Source organism: Haliotis cracherodii, unplaced genomic scaffold (genome assembly GCF_022045235.1).
Source record: "Haliotis cracherodii isolate W230 unplaced genomic scaffold, xgHalCrac1.p SCAF_12, whole genome shotgun sequence".
Lineage (NCBI taxonomy): Eukaryota > Metazoa > Mollusca > Gastropoda > Lepetellida > Haliotidae > Haliotis > Haliotis cracherodii.
Window position 1 is genome coordinate 16,530,968 of NW_027266267.1, and position 18,524 is coordinate 16,549,491.

Below are 18,524 nucleotides of genomic sequence, written 5' to 3' on the forward strand. Positions count from 1 at the left end.
CGAGGTTGTATGACTGGCTTGGCCTACATATTACTTCCGTGATGAGATACACCACCTCAGGTAGACACTGTTGCTGTAGTAATGACTATAACAGTGGAAACAAGGGATTATACATAGTAAGTAAAAAGTATATTCTTCTGACGTATCACATGACATATTATTTTTGTATAAATACTTTGTATCACTACGCTGAACATACAAACAATTAATACTTCATACACACTACATACAGACTGAGTCAACGGCAATCAAACCCCTCAATGAGGTAATGTATACAATGGTGGCAACTGTTAATACGCGTGTCATATAAACGAATAAAAGATTTGTTGGTACCTGACGGTTTTTTTAGACGATAGACATTAAGAGGGTTCGGGATACGAGTGCCCAAGTGGTCCAGTGCCTACGCAGTTGTGTCCCTTTGACAGTAACGAGTTGTACTCCTTCTCAACCATAAAATGTTATGCATACTTTGACATGTTTGTAATTATGCTCTTCAAAAAATGAAAGGTTACATGTAGTATTGTTCAGATTCAGCAATGAGTCTTTACTAATGGCAACTGACAGAAATCACGAAAACGCAACCACAGACAACTTTGAAAGTATCGTACAAACAATAGGCATTGCCATGCAGCAAGGTTGCCGTATACATGTCCTGCCAACCAGTGAAGATCCGAGTAGGGAATAGGTCTTCAGCAGCCCATGCTTGCCGTAAAAGGCGACTATACTTCTTGTAAGAGGCGACTGACGGGATCGGGTGGTCAGACTCGCTGACGTGGTTGATGCACATAACCGTATCCCACCTGCATGGATCGATGCTCATAATGTCAGTCACTGGATTGTCTGGTCCAGACTCGATTATTTACAGACCGCTGGCATAAGGCTGAAATATTGCTGAGTGCGGCGTTAAACAAGAAACCAATAACAGCATGCACTGCCGGAGAGGAACAATCAAAACGACAGGATCTCCATCCAGGCCTTTGTTCAGATTACCCACACCTGAGGTAAAATGCCAAAACCGAAAAAATGCCAGCGTCACAGTGTCATCAAACAAATTTTATTACACAAGTGAATAGTTCTTGTGTCAAACGAGTTTCATAAAATTGGTATAAACGGGAGCATGTTTAGTAGTTTTTTAGAACTTGCCGTTTATAACTTATTTTTATAAACAAATTGAGTGTAACAGAAAACAAAATTGAACACATTAATACAATACAATTGCCTAGCTTTATTATTCAGGGGTCCGTTCCACAAAGTTATCGTTGCGAAAATGTGACCGTAACTCCCAAATGTAAACTTAGACCTCCTACTGTCGTTGCGCTTTGAACGCTCTGTGGAACGGGGCACTGCACCACAAAGTTTACAATCACGACACAATTCCCTTTGACGTATTTAGTGGAATTTTGTTGCAAGCTCAACCGACGAAACAATGCCGTGTTTTGTCAGCATCAGGGTTGCCCCACAACGTGGGGGTCATTGTGGGTGCATGAGCTCCTCTCAGTGATCTATCATTTCTACACGCAATGTCAATGAATATGTTGGGCGTTTTCAATATTCGTGAGTGAAATGCAGCATATTAGCACGCGTTTTGGTATCAAACACTATGATACCACCTTATTGTTATCAAACAGTGGTATCTTCAGTGGGCAAGTAATAAACGCTTCACTACCACAACCGCCGGTCGCATTCCCGGCATGCCAAGCAGCTCCGATCAGACCATACGTGTAACCAACCGTCTGAGGTGTGTTGTCATTCGTGCAGGTTTATCTGTCGACCTTTACAGATCTTGAGGCCTAGTCATCACAGTGGTGTAATCGACACAGTGTTTGGGCATTACTGTAGTGGAGGAAGCTATGAAGTCATGAGTAGCGTTATCTGCTTGACATATATGGTGTTCAGACAAGTCGTCGCAGATAAGGGAGAGAACTCATCCCAAACTGGGGCATACCACTAAATTCCTCATCTTCAACAATTGCATCATAACATCTTGTATGGCTCTGAGTGCTTAATATTACCATGGTGATAATTGTGTTGAACTATATATAGCCTATAAATGACAGTCAAAACTTTTGAAATATCCTTATGTTTTTCAATGTATATTTGTGCACCCACATTATAATGTATTTACACCTCCCACTATTATACTGCTGTTGTGTGTCTCCTGTGACTACCTTGACGTTTTCATTACACCTGAAGAGCCGTTAAGCGGGGAAAGCTCTTGTGTGTATATTCAGGTGTATAAACATTAAATATACAAAAACAGTCTGGATATTTGGATTCTATACACCTACCACATCTCACTCTGGGCCTTTCTACCACAGAAGACCTTCAAGAAATAAAGATATATATTACCATTCACTGCATATCAGGGTAATCCCACGTCCACTGTCTCTTTTCTCAGTAACAAATACACAAGGTGTACGCTAATTAGATGGACACCACTTTTAAAACAATAGTTTAGAACGGCCGGCTCACCTACAGTGATCATGGTAAATCCTGATGTATGAATGACATGATATATAATGACCTGTGTTTGGTATAATAACATTACATTGGATAATATCATGCTGAATGCACATTTCATGGTTTTGTTAAAAATATTTTCGCTCTTTGTCAGAATAACATTTGAAAACAATATCACCACTCTTGCTTCTACAACTAACACACGAACGATAAGGTAGGATACCGTATATGTTCGTTAGGTAATCCATTTCCCGTCATTCGTCATGATTACTCTCTGATGGCATGCAAATGAACTGATACATTATGGCTTTATTTCAGATCGGACCGACGAGCCATACAACAGACATGTTGTTATCTGCTGCCATCATATCTGTGATTGCAGGTGTGTCTGCACGAATGAAACGCCTACGTATATTATAATATTTAATCCCACTTTACATTACTAGGATCTCTTCAATGTACAGATACACATTAAATATAAAAAGTACCAAAGCTTATTTTGATGTTGATGTTTACTTTACACAAAAAAGGACATGAGTAGTTTCGAGTAATGTAAGAAGCTGTCAAATGACATATTATAATAGTTTTTACATTGTAGGTGTTGTGTCGGGTGCACCCAGTGCCAGTCCAGTGTTGTCTGCAGTGTCTGACAGAGCCAGGTTCAGCTGGGAGATTCCACAGGGAGGTCTGGGTACAGGGAATAATTTCCTCAACGTCAGTCCTGCTGGTACTACTGTGTTCATAGTGTTTAGTTCTGGGTCTGTCATCCCCACTGGCAGCTACACAGGCAGACTGGTGTACCAGGGGAACATAGCAGCCAGGAATGTCACCTTCACCCTCAGCAACATCCAGACATCTGATGCAGGGACATACACGTGTGGGAATGGAGGGACTGCTGATGTGATACAGAACTGTGGACAGAAACTTGTTGTCCTGGGTGAGTGGCTATTTAATTAATGATTAATAAGCAGCACTGTCTCTCGGTATGTCAAATCGTTACATCTTCGTATGCCAACTTGCTAGATAAGTTAGAACTATGTGCCTTACTTCTCTCCATACACTGTTACATGAATGATAAGATATATAGGTATATTTTACACACTATGTTGACATCAAACAAGCCTAAACATACGATCACTACACATGATCACGCAAAGTCAAAGTGAATTTTATAACATTCCTATATATTCATACATACATGTATATGAATATGAATATACATTACTATTTGGTATTCTCATTTTTTTTCTATATGTCTGACATAATGTGTGTCCTATCAGCGATATAACTACCAACTGTCTCCCGGTGTCCTCTTTTTGAACGATTGTATCCACGCAATGTGTGATCAAAGTAGTGAGTGAGTTGGGTTTAACGCCGCTTTTAACAGTATTCCAGTTATATCGCGGCGTGTCAGCTTAATGTGGGAGGAAAGCCCGAAGTGATGTAGGTCTCAGACGTTTATCACTTCGGTGAAACCCACGAGCACGGGTATGGTGCTGACAAACCTAGAAACATAATCGGGGCGAACCGGGATTCGAACCCACGATCATAGGTTTCTGCACAGCGAATCGCGGCGCCTTGTGATCAAAGTACCCAAGAGTAACATTCAATACGCATGTATTGTAGTGAATGAGTCCGGGGTGTTGATAATAATACAGTGACATTTAATCGAGGATGATAGTTTTGAATGCATCCTTCTTTTTGTTCAGTAAAATCTATCACATAAGGGATGTTCTGTCACGGACGCTGGCTTGTTTACAATATATGCAACATCCCTGATAACACAACTATGATTTTTATGAGCTCATATGCAATGGGTCATTATTTAGGAGCGAGTATTTCAGCAATATTACTGCGGGGGACACCAGAAATGGGCTTCACACATTGTATCCATGTGGGGAATCAAACCCAGTTCTTCGGCGTGACGATCGAACGCTTTATCCACCAGGGCGCCCCGCGTATTGACGTTAATGTTACCGTTTCGCGGTCATGTGCTCAGCCTTGTTACCTTGTTCTCACTTATTACACATTTAACAACAATTTACAAATTAGTGGAGAAACAGACAGTGTTTTCCATGTATATCTAGGTTACCTGTAGATTTAACTACGCTAAATTGAATCTGGAACTGAACGCGCATTCTAGCATGACTAATAAAAACGGGAACTCTTTGGTGTTAGCGAATATATGGAGTGAAGGGGCGTGGGTTGAGTCTAGTGTTTTGTGTTGGTTGTCGATCAGAATTTACGGAATCACCGACGACTACCTTTAGACACAATACGGCGCTGTGTATGCTTAACCAGTTTGTTTACACGTTAATACTTCATTCGAACTGATACGGGCCATGAAGGCAATTGAAAGCATGTAGTACGGCTAACATGAGGTGGGCTCCCCTAAATAAAACTAATAAAGCTTTGCAGAGATTTCGTTCTACGCCGCGAGTCACTGTTATGACTGTCATAACACTCATTGTGACGAAAAAAATATGACGGCAAAGGCGTATATAGAAAAGCGTGAGATAGCAACCTGACTGCTCTCAAAACTTGAAAAGTTGAAATACATTCTCTTTGCAGATTTCTAGCGTGTTTTCTGCACGAAATGTATTGCAACATATCCTTTGAATATTGTTGTAATTATTTAAATATGCCTATTGATAATGACTGTAAAAGAAGTACAATTCTAAAAATATAAGCTTTCGACGGGATGTGGCCGTCAAATCGGCTGTTTAAATCAAAGGGTTTTTTTGTGATTTAATATCTCAGATTGACCAATCAAAATCGACTATTTTCGAAATGCATGGTAAAATATTCCACACAGCTTTCATAAAGATATTCTCTCGTCTCTGAAAAAAACCATATTACAAGTCCAATTAACAAATAAATAATTTCGTTTCAGAGACTTTATGTTAGTAAAGCGGAGAGAGTAGAGATAGCTCCTGTAATTAGATAGGAACATATGATTCGAAATGCATCTTAAGCAAAACTAACGAAACAAACAAAATGTTAGTCTGTTATAAACAGCATGGTCCCAGTCTCCCTTGATGCTACCGATAATATATCAGTTCCGAGTTGTACACATTGTACTGTGCGTGTGGTAGTTTATTCAGTTCCGAGTTGTACACATTGTATTATACGTGTGGTAGTTTATTCAGTTCCGAGTCGTACACATTGTGTTGTACAGGTGGAAGTTTGTTCAGTTCAGAGTTGTACACATTGTATTGTACGGGTGCCAGTTTGTCCTGTTCAGAGTTGTACAAAATTGATTAAACAGGTGGCAATTTGTTCAGTTCAGAGTTTTTAAATTGTATTGTACGGGTTGCAGTTTTTTCTATTCAAAGTTGCACAAATTGTATTGTACGTATGGCAGTTTGTTCTGTTCAGAGTTGTACACTTTGTATTATACGGGTGGCAGTTTGTTCTCTTCAGTGTTGTACAAATTGTACTGAACGGATGGCAGTTTGTTCTGTTCAGAGTTGTACACATTGTATTGTACGTGTGGTAGTTTATTTAGTTCCGAGTTGTACACATTGTATTGTACGGGTTGCAGCTTGTTCTGTTCAAAGTTGCACAAATTGTATTGTATGGGTGGCAGTTTGTTCTGTTCAGACGTGTACACATTGTATTGTACGGGTAGCAGTTTGTTTTGTTCAGAGTTGTACACATTGTATTGTACAGGTGGTAGTTTGTTCTGTTCAGAGATGTACACATTAAACTGTACAGGTGGCAGTTTGTTCCGTTCAGGGTTGTCAAATTATATTGTACGGGTGGCAGCTTGTTCTGTTCAGAGTTGTACTCATTGCATTATACGGGTAGCAGTTTGTTCTGTTCAGAGTTGTCAAATTGTATTGTACAGGTGGCAGTTTGTTTTGTTCAAAGTTGCACACATTGTATTGTACGGGTGCCAGTTTGTTCTGTTCAGAGTTGTACACATTGTGTTGTACAGGTAGGAGTTTGTTCTGTTCAGAGTTGTACAAAATTGATTAAACAGGTGGCAGTTTGTTCAGTTCAGTGTTGTACACATTGTACTGTACGGATGGCAGTTTGTTCCGTTCAGAGTTTTTAAATTGTATTGTACGGGTTGCAGTTTTGTCTGTTCAAAGTTGCACAAATTGTATTGGACGTGTGGCAGTTTGTTCTGTTCAGAGTTGTACACATTGTATTATACGGGTAGCAGTTTGTTCTCTTCAGTGTTGTACACATTGTACAGAACGGATGGCAGTTTGTTCTGTTCAGAGTTGTACAGATTGTATTGTTCGGGTGGCAGTTTTGTTCAGTTCAGAGTTGTACACATTGTATTGTACGGATGACAGTTTGCTCTGTTCAGAGTTGTTAGCATTTGACTGTACGGGTGGCAGTTTGTTCAGTTCAAACTTGTACACATTGTACTGTCGTGTGCCAGTTTGTTCTGTTCACAGTTGTACACATTGTATTATACGGTGGGTAGTTTGTTCAGTTCAGAGTTGTACACATTGTATTGTACGGGTGGCAGTTTGTTCTGTTCAGAGATGTACACATTGTAATGTACGGGTGGCAGTTTGTTCTCTTCAGAGTTGTACACATTGTATTGTACTGGTGGCAGTTTGTTCTGTTGAGAAATGCACACATTGTATTGTTCGTGTGGCAGTTTGTTCTGTTGAGAGTTGTACACATTGTACTGTACGTGTGGCAGTTTGTTCAGTTCAGAGTTGTACACGTTGTTTTATGCGGGTGGCAGTTTGTTCTGTTGAGAGTTGTCAAATTTTATTGTACAGGTGGCAGCTTGTCCTTTTTCAAAGTTGCACACATTGTATTGTTCGGGTGATTGTTTGTTCTGTTGAGAGTTGTACAAATTGTATTCTACGGGTGACAGTTTGCTCTGTTCAGAGTTGTACACTTTTGTTTTTGTGAGTATGTGGCAGTTTTTTCAATTCAGAATTGTACAGATTGTAATGTACGGGTGGCAGGTTGTTCTGTTCAGAGTTGTACACATTTGATCGTATGGATGGCAGCTTGTTCTGTTCAGAGTTGTACACATTTGATTGTATGGGTGGCAGGTTGTTTTACTCAGAGTTGTACACATTGTACTGTACAGAGTTGTACAAGTTTGATTAAACGGGTGGATGGATGGCAGTTTGGTCTGTTCAGAGTGGTCAAATTGTATTGTACGTGTGGCAGTTTGTGCTGTTCAAAGTTGTACACATTGTATTGTACAGGTGGCAGTTTGTTCTGTTCAGAGTTGTACTCATTGTATTGTACAGGTGGCAGTTTGTTCTGTTCAGAGTTGTACACATTGTATTGTACAGGTGGCAGTTTGTTCTGTTCAGAGTTGTACACATTTGATTGTACAGGTGGCAGTTTGTTCTGTTCAGAGTTGTACTCATTGTATTGTACAGGTGGCAGTTTGTTCTGTTCAGAGTTGTACACATTGTATTGTACAGGTGGCAGCTTGTTCTGTTCAGAGTTGTACACATTTGATTGTATGGGTGGCAGGTTGTTTTACTCAGAGCTGGACACATTGTACTGTACGGGTTGCAGTTTGTTCAGTTGAGAGTTGTACACAATGTACTGTGTGTGTGGCAGTTTGTTCTTTTCAGAGTTGTACAAGTTTGATTAAACGGGTGGCAGTTTGTTCTTTTCAGAGTTGTACACATTGTACTGTACGGGTGGCAGTTTTTTTCTGTTTAGAGTTGTACACAGTGTATTGTAGGTGTGGCAGTTTGTTCAGTTCAGAGTTGTACACAATGTACTGTGCGTGTGGCAGTTTGTTCTTTTCAGAGTTTTACAAGTTTGATTAAACGGGTGGCAGTTTGTTCTGTTCAGAGTTGTACACATTGTACTCTACGGGTGGCAGTTTGTTCCGTTCAGAGTTGTACACATTGTATTGTACAGGTGGCAGTTTGTTCTGTTCAGAGTTGTACACATTTGATTGTATGGGTGGCAGGTTGTTTTACTCAGAGCTGGACACATTGTACTGTACGGGTTGCAGTTTGTTCAGTTGAGAGTTGTACACAATGTACTGTGCGTGTGGCAGTTTGTTCTTTTCAGAGTTGTACAAGTTTGATTAAACGGGTGGCAGTTTGTTCTTTTCACAGTTGTACACATTGTACTGTACGGGTGGCAGTTTGTTCCGTTCAGAGTTGTCAAATACGGTTGTCAAAAATTGTATTGTACGGGTTGCAGTATTTTCTGTTCAAAGTTGCACAAATTGTGTTGTACAGGTGGCAGTTTTTTGTTTTCAGAAATGTATTCATTGCATTGTACGGGTATCAGTTTGCTTTGTTAAGAGTTGTACACATTGTACTGTACGTGTGGCAGTTTGTTCTATTCAGAGTTGTACACATTGTATTGTAGGTGTGGCAGCTTGTTCTGTTCAAAGTTGCACACATTGTATTGTAAGGATGGCAGTTTGTTCTTTTCAGAGTTGTACACATTGTTCTGTATGGGTGGCAGTTTGTTTAGTTCAGAAATGTACACATTGTACTGCACGGGTGGCTGTTTGTTCTGTTCAAACTTGTACACAGTGTACTGTCGTGTGCCAGTTTGTTCTGTTCAGAGTTGTACACATCGTACTGTACGGGTGGCAGTTTCTTCTTTTCATAGTTGTCAACTTGTATTGTACGGGTGGCAGTTCGTTCTGTTCAAATTTGCTCAAATTGTATTGTACAGGAGGCAGTTTGTTCTTTTCAGAGTTGTACAAGTTTGATTAAACGGGTGGCAGTTTGTTCCGTTCAGAGTTGTACACATCGTACTGTACACGTGGCAGTTTTGCTCAGTTCAGAGTTGTACACATTGTATTGTACGGATAGCAGTTTGCTCTGTCACATTGTATTGTACGTGTCGCAGTTTCTTCTGTTCAAACTTGGAACAATTGTATTGTACAGGTGGCAGTTTGATCTGTTCAGTGTTGTACACATTTTGTTGTACGGGTGGAAGTTTGCTCAGTTCAGAGTTGTACACATTGAATTGTACGGGTGGCAGTTTGTTCTGTTGAAACTTGCACCAATTGAATTGTACGGGTGGCAGTTTGATCTGTTCAGTGTTGTACACATTTTATTGTACCTGTGGCAGTTTGTTCTTTTCAGAGTTGTACAAGTTTGATTAAACGGGTGGCAGTTTTTTTCTGTTCAGAGTTGTACACATTGTACTGTACGGGTGGCAGTTTGTTCCCTTCAGAGTTGTACACATTTGATTGTATGGGTGGCAGGTTGTTTTGCTCAGAGTTGTACACATTGTACTGTACAGGTGGCAGTTTGTTCCTTTCAGAGTTGTACACATTTGATTGTATGGGTGGCAGGTTGTTTTGCTCAGAGTTGTACACATTGTACTGTACAGGTGGCAGTTTTTTTCTGTTTAGAGTTGTACATATGGTATTGTAGGTGTGGCAGTTTGTTCTTTTCAGAGTTGTACACAATGTACTGTGCGTGTGGCAGTTTGTTCTTTTCAGAGTTGTACAAGTTTGATTAAACGGGTGGCAGTTTTTTCTTTTCAGAGTTGTACACATTGTACTGTACGGTTGGCAGTTTGTTCCGTTCAGAGTTGTCAAATTGTATTGTACGGGTTGCAGTATTTTCTGTTCAAAGTTGCACAAATTGTATTGTACAGGTGGCAGTTTTTTGTTTTCAGAAATGTATTCATTGCATTGTACGGGTAGCAGTTTGCTTTGTTCAGAGTTGTACACATTGTACTGTACGTGTGGCAGTTTGTTCTGTTCAGAGTTGTACACATTGTATTGTAGGTGTGGCAGCTTGTTCTGTTCAAAGTTGCACACATTGTATTGTATGTGTGGCAGTTTGTTCTTTTCAGAGTTGTACACATTGTTCTGTATGGGTGGCAGTTTGTTTAGTTCAGAGATGTACACATTGTACTGCACGGGTGGCTGTTTGTTCTGTTCAAACTTGTACACAGTGTACTGTCGTGTGCCAGTTTGTTCTGTTCAGAGTTGTAACTCCCCACACAACATTTGGGCCAACATACACCACGAACCCCATCGTACAATATAAACCCAAACACGGATGGCAGTTTCCTCTTCTCAGAACATTTGATTGTACGTTTGGCAGTTTCTTCTTTTCATAGTTGTCAACTTGTATTGTACGGGTGGCAGTTTGTTCTTTTCAGAGGTGTACACATTTTATTGTACGGGTTCGTTGCAAGTTTTTCAATTCAGAGTTGTAGAAATTGTATTGTAAGCATGGCAGCTTTTTCTGTTCAGAGTTGTACACATGCCATTGTACGTGTGGCAGTTGGTTCAGTTCACAGTTGTACACATCGCATTGGACGGGTGTCCAGTTGTTCTGTTCAGAGCTGTACACATTGTATAGTACGGGTGGCAGTTTGTTCTGTTCCATGTTTTTCACACATTGTACTGGACGGACGGCAGTTTGTTCTGTTTCGAGTTGTACAGATTGTAAAGTACGGGTGGCAGTTTGTTCTGTTTAGTGTTGTACACATTGTACTGTACGGGTGGCAGTTTGTTCTCTTCAGTGTTGTACACATTGTACTGTACGGGTGGCAGTTTGTTCTGTTTCGAGTTGTGCACATTGTATAGTACGGGTGGCATTTTGTTCTGTTCAGAGTTGTACACATTGTACCGTACGAGTGGCAGTTTGTTCTGTTCAGTGTTGTACACATTGTATCGTGAGGGTGGCAATTTGTCCAGTTCAGAGTTGTACACATTGTACTGTACGGGTGGCAGTTTTTTCAGTTCAGCGTTGTACACATTTGATTGTATGGGTGGCAGGTTGTTTTGCTCAGAGTTGTACACATTGAACTGGACGGGTGGCAGTTTTTTCTGTTTTGAGTTGTACATATTGTATTGTAGGTGTGGCAGTTTGTTCAGTTCAGAGTTGTACACAATGTACTGTGCGTGTGGCAGTTTGTTCTTTTCAGAGTTGTACAAGTTTGATTAAACAGGTGGCAGCTTTTCCGTTCAGAGTTGTACACATTGTATTGTAAGGGTGGCAGCTTGTTCTGTTCAGAGATGTACACATTTTATTGTACGGGTTCGTTGCAAGTTTTTCAATTCAGAGTTGTACAAATTGTATTGTAAGCATGGCAGCTTTTTCTATTCAGAGTTGTACACTTGCGATTGTACGCGTGGCAGTTTGTTCAGTTCACAGTTGTACACATCGCATTGGACGGGTGTCCGGTTGTTCTGTTTCGAGTGGTACACATTGTATAGTATGGGTGGCAGTTTGTTCTGTTCCATGTTTTTCACACATTGTACTGGACGGACGGCAGTTTGTTCTGTTTCGAGCTGTACAGATTGTATAGTACGGGTGGCAGTTTGTTCTGTTTAGTGTTGTACACATTGTACTGTACGGGTGGCAGTTTGTTCTGTTTCGAGTTGTGCACATTGTATATTACGGGTGGCATTTTGTTCTGTTCAGTGTTGTACACATTGTACCGTACAGGTGGCAGTTTGTTCTGTTCAGTGTTGTACACATTGTACTGTACGGGTGGCATTTTTCTCAGTTCAGAGTTGTACACATTGTATTGTACGGGTGGCAGTTTGTTCTCTTCAGTGTTGTACACATTGTACTTTGCTGATGGCAGTTTGTTCTGTTTAGAGTTGTAGACATTGTATCGTGAGGGTGGCAGTTTGTTCAGTTCAGAGTTGTATACATTGTACTGTACGGGTGGCATTTTTTTCAGTTCAGAGTTGTACACATTGTATTGTACGGGTGGCAGTTTGTTCTCTTCAGTGTTGTACACATTGTACTTTGCGGATGGCAGTTTGTTCTGTTTAGAGTTGTAGACATTGTATTGTACGGATGGCAGTTTGCTCTGTTCAGAGTTGTAAACATTTGATTGTACGGGTGGCAGTTTGTTCAGTTCAGGGTTGTACACAATGGATTGTACATGTGGATAGTTTGTTCTTTTCAGAGTTGTCAACTTGTATTGTACGGGTGGCTGTTTGTTCTCTTCAACGTTGCACAAATTGTATTGTCTAGGTGGCAGTTTTTTTTCTTTTCACAGGTTACACATTTTACTGTACGTGTGGCAATTTGTTCTGTTCAGAGTTGTACACATTGTATTGTACAGAGGGAGGTTTTTTTCCTTTCAGAGTTGTACACATTTTACTGTACGTGTGGCAATTTGTTCTGTTCAGAGTTGTACACATTGTATTCTAAGGGGGGCAGCTTGTTCTGTTCAGATTTGAACACATTTGATTGTACGGGTACGTTGCAAGTTTTTCAATTCAGAGTTGTAGACATTGTATTGTACGTATGGCAGCTTGTTCTGTTCAGAGTTGTACACATTTGATTGTACGGGTGACAGTTTGTTCAGTTCAGGGTTGTACACATTGGATTGTACATGTGGATAGTTTGTTCTGTTCAGAGTTGTCAACTTGTATTGTACGGGTGGCTGTTTGTTCTCTTCAACGTTGCACAAATTGTATTGTGTAGGTGGCAGTTTTTTTTCTTTTCACAGTTTACACATTTTACTGTACGTGTGGCAATTTGTTCTGTTCAGAGTTGTACACATTGTATTGTACAGAGGGAGGTTTTTTCCTTTCAGAGTTGTACACATTTTACTGTACGTGTGGCAATTTGTTCTGTTTAGAGTTGTACACATTGTTTTTTAAGGGGGGCAGCTTGTTCTGTTCAGATTTGAACACATTTGATTGTACGGGTACGTTGCAAGTTTTTCAATTCAGAGTTGTAGACATTGTATTGTACGTATGGCAGCTTGTTCTGTTCAGAGTTGTACACATTTGATTGTACGGGTGGCAGTTTGTTCAGTTCAGAGTTGTACACATTGTATTGTACGGGTGTCCGGTTGTTCTGTTCAGAGTTGAACACATTGTTTTGTACGGGTGGCAGTTTGTTCTGTTTAGAGTTGAAATCATTGTTTTGTAAGGGTGGCAGCTTGTTTTGTTCAGAGTTGAAATCATTGTATTGTACAGGTGTCAGTTTGTTCTGTTCAGTGTTGTACACATTGTACTGTACGGGTTGTAGTTTGTTCTGTTCAGTGTTGTACACATTGTATCGTAAGGGTGGGAGTTTGTTCTGTTCAGAGTTGTACACATTGTATCGTGAGGGTGGCAGTTTGTTCAGTTCAGAGTTGTACGTATTGTGTTGTACAGGTAGTAGTTTGAAATGTTGTACACATTGTATGGTACGGGTGGCAGTTTGTTCGCTTCGATGTTGAACACATTTGATTTTACTTGGTGGCAGTTATTTTCTGATCAGAGTTGTACACATTGTACTGTGCTAGTGGCAGTTTGTTTTGTTCAGAGTTGTACACATTCCACTGTACGGGTGGCAGTTTGTTCTGTTCAGAGTTGTACACATTCCATTGTACGGGTGGCAGTTTGTTCTGTTCAGAGTTGTGACATTGAACTGTACGGGTGACAGCTAGTTCTGTTCAAAGTTGCACACATGGTATTGTACAGGTGGCCCTTTCTTCTGTTCAGAGTTGTACACATTGTATTGTACAGGTGGCAGTTTGTTCTGTTCAGAGTTTTAGACATTGTACTGAACGACAGGCAGTTTGTACTTTTCAGAGTTGTACACATTTGATTGTACTGGTAGCAGTTTGTTCAGTTCAGAGTTGTACACATTGTATTGGACGGGTGGTAGTTTGTTCTGTTGAGAGTTGTCAAATTTTATTGTACAGGTGGCAGCTTGTCCTTTTCAAAGTTGCACACATTGTATTGTACGGGTGACAGTTTGTTCTGTTGAGAGTTGTATAAATTGTATTCTACGGGTGACAGTTTGCTCTGTTCAAAGTTGTACACTTTTGTTTTTGTGAGTACGTGGCAGTTTTTTCAATTCAGAGTTGTACAGATTGTAATGTCCGGGTGGCAGGTTGTTCTGTTCAGAGTTGTACACATTTGATCGTATGGGTGGCAGCTTGTTCTGTACAAAGTTGCACACATTGTATTGTACGGCTGGCAGTTTGTTCGGTTCAGAGTTGTCAAATTGTATTGTACGGGTGACAGCTTGTTCTTTTTAATGTTGCACACATTGTATTGTACGGGTGAAAGTTTGTTCTGTTGAGAGTTTTACACATTTGATTGTATGGATGGCAGTTTGGTCTGTTCAGAGTGGTCAAATTGTATTGTACGTGTGGCAGTTTGTGCTGTTCAAAGTTGTACACATTGTATTGTACAGGTGGCAGTTTGTTCTGTTCAGAGTTGTACATATTGTTTAGTACGGATGGCAGTTTGTTCTGTTCAGAGTTGCCCACATTGTATTGTACGGGTTGCAGTTTGCTCAGTTCAGAGTTGTAAAATTTGAACTCTGCGTGTGGCAGTTTGTTCTGTTGAGAGTTGTACATACTGTATTGTACGGGTGGCAGTTTGTTCTATTCAGTGTTGTACACATTGCACTGTACGGGTGGCAGTGTGTTCTGTTCAGAGTTGTACATATTGTACTGTACGGATGGCAGTTTGTTCAGTTCAGGGTTGTACATATTGTACTGTACGGATGGCAGTTTGTTCAGTTCAGGGTTGTTCACATTGTATTGTACGGGTGGCAGCTTGTTCTTTTTAAAGTTGCACACATTGTAGTGTACGGGTGACAGTTTGTTCTGTTCAGAGTTGTACACATATGATTGTCCGGGTGGCAGTTTGTTCTGTTCAGAGTTGTCAAATTGTATTGTACAGCTGGCAGCTTGTTCTGTTCACAGTTGCATAAATTGTACTGTGCGTGTGGCAGTTATTACAAAAGGTCATCTACACGAAAAGAAGAATCATAATTGTGTAACCACTATTTGTCATAACAAGTCATATCCCTGAAATTGCACGGTTTCGAAAATGTCATGATAAATAAGTTTTAATGGTGTATCCAATATTCCAAGCTATATATCTCTTTCAATAACAGTATAATAGTCCACAAAATGAAATATATATTTCGTGTTTACAAGGTATTGTTTTGGGAAAATAGCATTTGTTTCTGAAAACTGTAAACATTTGCTGCATCGTATAAACGGTGTATATTTCACACACGTTTTGGTTTCTGTTGTAGTTGCTACGGCTATAACAACTAATTTCTCAATAAGGGAAGAGTTTAACCTGTTCTTCACATTAATTTAACGCCTTTCCTTACATCAATTTAAAAAAGGTTACACATATTGTCTGCATAAGGGATCCTGAGATAGGTATACATTTGTATCCCGTAACCTGGAGATCCCTGTGGGGGCACACAACTTGGCTACGAATATAGGCTGGAAGGAAAGTGAGAATGGGATGAGTGATGTGGAATTGCTTGGGGTGATTGTTATGGCAGATGTAGGCCTGTCTGGGGTCTGTAGGAGAGACTAATGTTTTTTCAGCTTCCTTTAATGTATGCTGAACAGCAATATCAATTATTTGTTATTATTCACACTCATTATCTATAACTTGTTGTCAAAGCTCTGTCGAAAATGGAAAGATGTTGTCAACTGACAAGACATTGCTTATACTTGTGTTACGTGTCGATTCACAAACTGAAACAGTTAGTTAATCTAGAAATATGTTCGTAAAAGAATTTTTGCGGGAAACCAACAAAACAACCAACAAACAGTATACAGTCAACAAATGTATTACACAGTTAACTAGGTTTACAAATCAATACAAATTACTGCACAGTAATTACAATGGCAGTAGCCAATAGAGTGATAGTACAATATTCAATGGCAGTATCAAATACAAAATATGATGGCAGTGGTGGACGCAAAAAATACATTGATGATAACAGTTACCTATCCACCCATAGTCAAGCTTCCGAGATAGGCATAAGTTGAGAAACCGAGGTGAAAAGTGCTCTTCACATGACATCTGTTCTTGATGTAATATGAGATGGAATGTGAGATGAGACAGGCACGCACCCTCTCCATTCAATTAGACAAACCAGCTTCGAGCACTCTTTACACAGTGCCATACCAGTTCAGTGTCAAGATTCTTTATTTTAGTTTTGGAGGTCTCGTTGCACAGAGTACAACACATTTATATCTTATTTATTTGTGGATCTCACACAACTGATTTACTATTTTGCCGTGATATGTGATGTAATACATAAAACATAATTATGTTTGTTTGTTTTTTGCGTTTTTCAAATTTCTCTTCAGATACAAAGCCAAACCTTTGATTGTTGAATGTGTTGAGAAGGATGTTTATGGTATATTGTGGAATAAATGCATTTTTTCTTTTCTTATAATATGAACAGACTAGTACAAAATGGTACTCGTCCTCAACAACTATTTCATCACAATGGTCACAGCAGCAGCTGATCAACATTTGTTTTCACATTGTTTTTACCATAACGCAGTTTTTGTATTTTCAAACTATGAGCAAGATTGTGGAACTTAGCTAATACACAGATCAAGTCTTTATCTGAAACATCCGATGTGATATACATCTAATAGGGGTGACTATTTAGGCATTTTTGACTATTGCGATACTTAGACAAACTATCGCCAATAGTATCGATTGTTTTAAGTTACAATCGATAGTGTACTATCGTGAGACAAGCAATCGCAATCAATCGATTATTGCGATACTATTGCGATAGTTAAAACAACCATTGGGATACTATTGCAATAGTGGCCCTACTATTGCGATACTATTGCGATATTTTTCACTTGCAATTATAACAGGGTTTAGCAGCATATATTTCAGCATTTTGACTGACACCATCAAACTAATTATAACTTTCTGATACTATGTGTAAAGAAAACAAGAAATGAAAAGAAAGCAAGTTCAAATTGACCTCTCAAAAACATTTTAATACAAAATTTCACTTCATGTAACTGGTAAAGTCTTAGGTTACTGCAGTGTTTTAGCACCAATGTGAATGAATGTGATAGAATGACTAGTATTTGATTCCCCTTTTTTACGTGGACGAATATCTGGGTGCCCTCTTGTCAAGTGGTCGGTCAGATTAGTAGTATTGCCTGAATACTTTAGAATTATCTGACCGATTCTACAACTTACTTTTTGCTTGTCTGTCTCGTTTTGCGTTTTGACAAAGCCAAAATGGTCCAATACCCACGATTTGCCTGCCTTATTGACGACAATTTCGAACTGACATGTGGCGTCCGCCAACTTGTCAATGTTGCCTAGCAACGAGTAGCTAAGGGACGTAACTCTAAATCAAGCAGACAAAGTAGTGCAATCCAAACGAAAGCACGACAGAGGTTAGATGATCATAGGAGTTGTTTCTATGTTTTTTAAGAAAGTTAATGTACCAAACAAATTAACTATCGAAACTATCGATAGTTAAACAAACTATCGCCAATAGTATCGATTGTTTCAAGTTGCAATCCATATTGTACTATCGTGAGACAAGCAATCGCAATCAATCGATAGTTCGATGTATCGTTACGCCACTAACATTTTACGTTAGTAATGACTTGTATGACTTATTGTGTGACAGAAAATGTGAGCTGGTAATCTTTTGAAACCATTTCTGTATCTCCAAACCAACACCTCTCTCTTTACACATAGTTATGAAACTCCTACGCAATCCAGACATAAGCAAAACCTGTTTGGAATTAAAACATCATGACATGTGAAACCCAGTTCAAAGCCCCAATCGCATCGTGTGACTATAACATTTTATAACAGGCATAGGAGTAACGAATAACTCTACACCAATATGTTATACACCTGTTAGAATAATTTATAGATAGATAATAACAGCCAACTTCGCCCAAAACGACACTTGAAGGTGCTTGTTTTCCAAGTTTCAAAATTCTTTTAAAGAATAAACTTTGTACTCTTTCTTTAGATCCCCTGTATGTATATACCCAGATTTCACTACCATAATACCGAGTGGGTGCAATTTTGTAATCAAACAAAGCAACAATTGTCTTCAAAGATATATCCGGATAAGTTTTCATAAGTTGAAATAACAGAGAACATGACTTTCTAGCTTGTGACGAAATAGTTTCACAAGCTTTAGACCAGATTAACCTTGAAGAAAATATAAGTTCAGTGTCACTTCTTTCTTTAACGCTTGACATCCATCCATTCTAGAAGTTTACAGATAATTTGAGCATCTGAATATAATAACTTCCTCACCACTGATTACATTAAATTATATTACATTCCCGACAACTAATACTCGTCAAAATACAATCCAGTGAACTGCTACCAAACATCA

General features: G+C 39.4%; 1 protein-coding gene across 1 annotated transcript in view; it reads left to right on the forward strand.

Annotated features, from left to right (window-relative positions):
- Positions 1-2,763: 2,763 nt before the first annotated feature.
- LOC139457101 (protein turtle homolog B-like) overlaps positions 2,764-18,524 on the forward strand; it is a 35,689-nt gene continuing 19,928 nt past the window's right edge. The window contains exons 1-2 of the mRNA XM_071238538.1: positions 2,764-2,842; positions 3,059-3,397. Coding sequence (XP_071094639.1) covers positions 2,764-2,842; positions 3,059-3,397 — 418 coding nt within the window. The remainder of the gene's footprint in view (positions 2,843-3,058; positions 3,398-18,524) is intronic.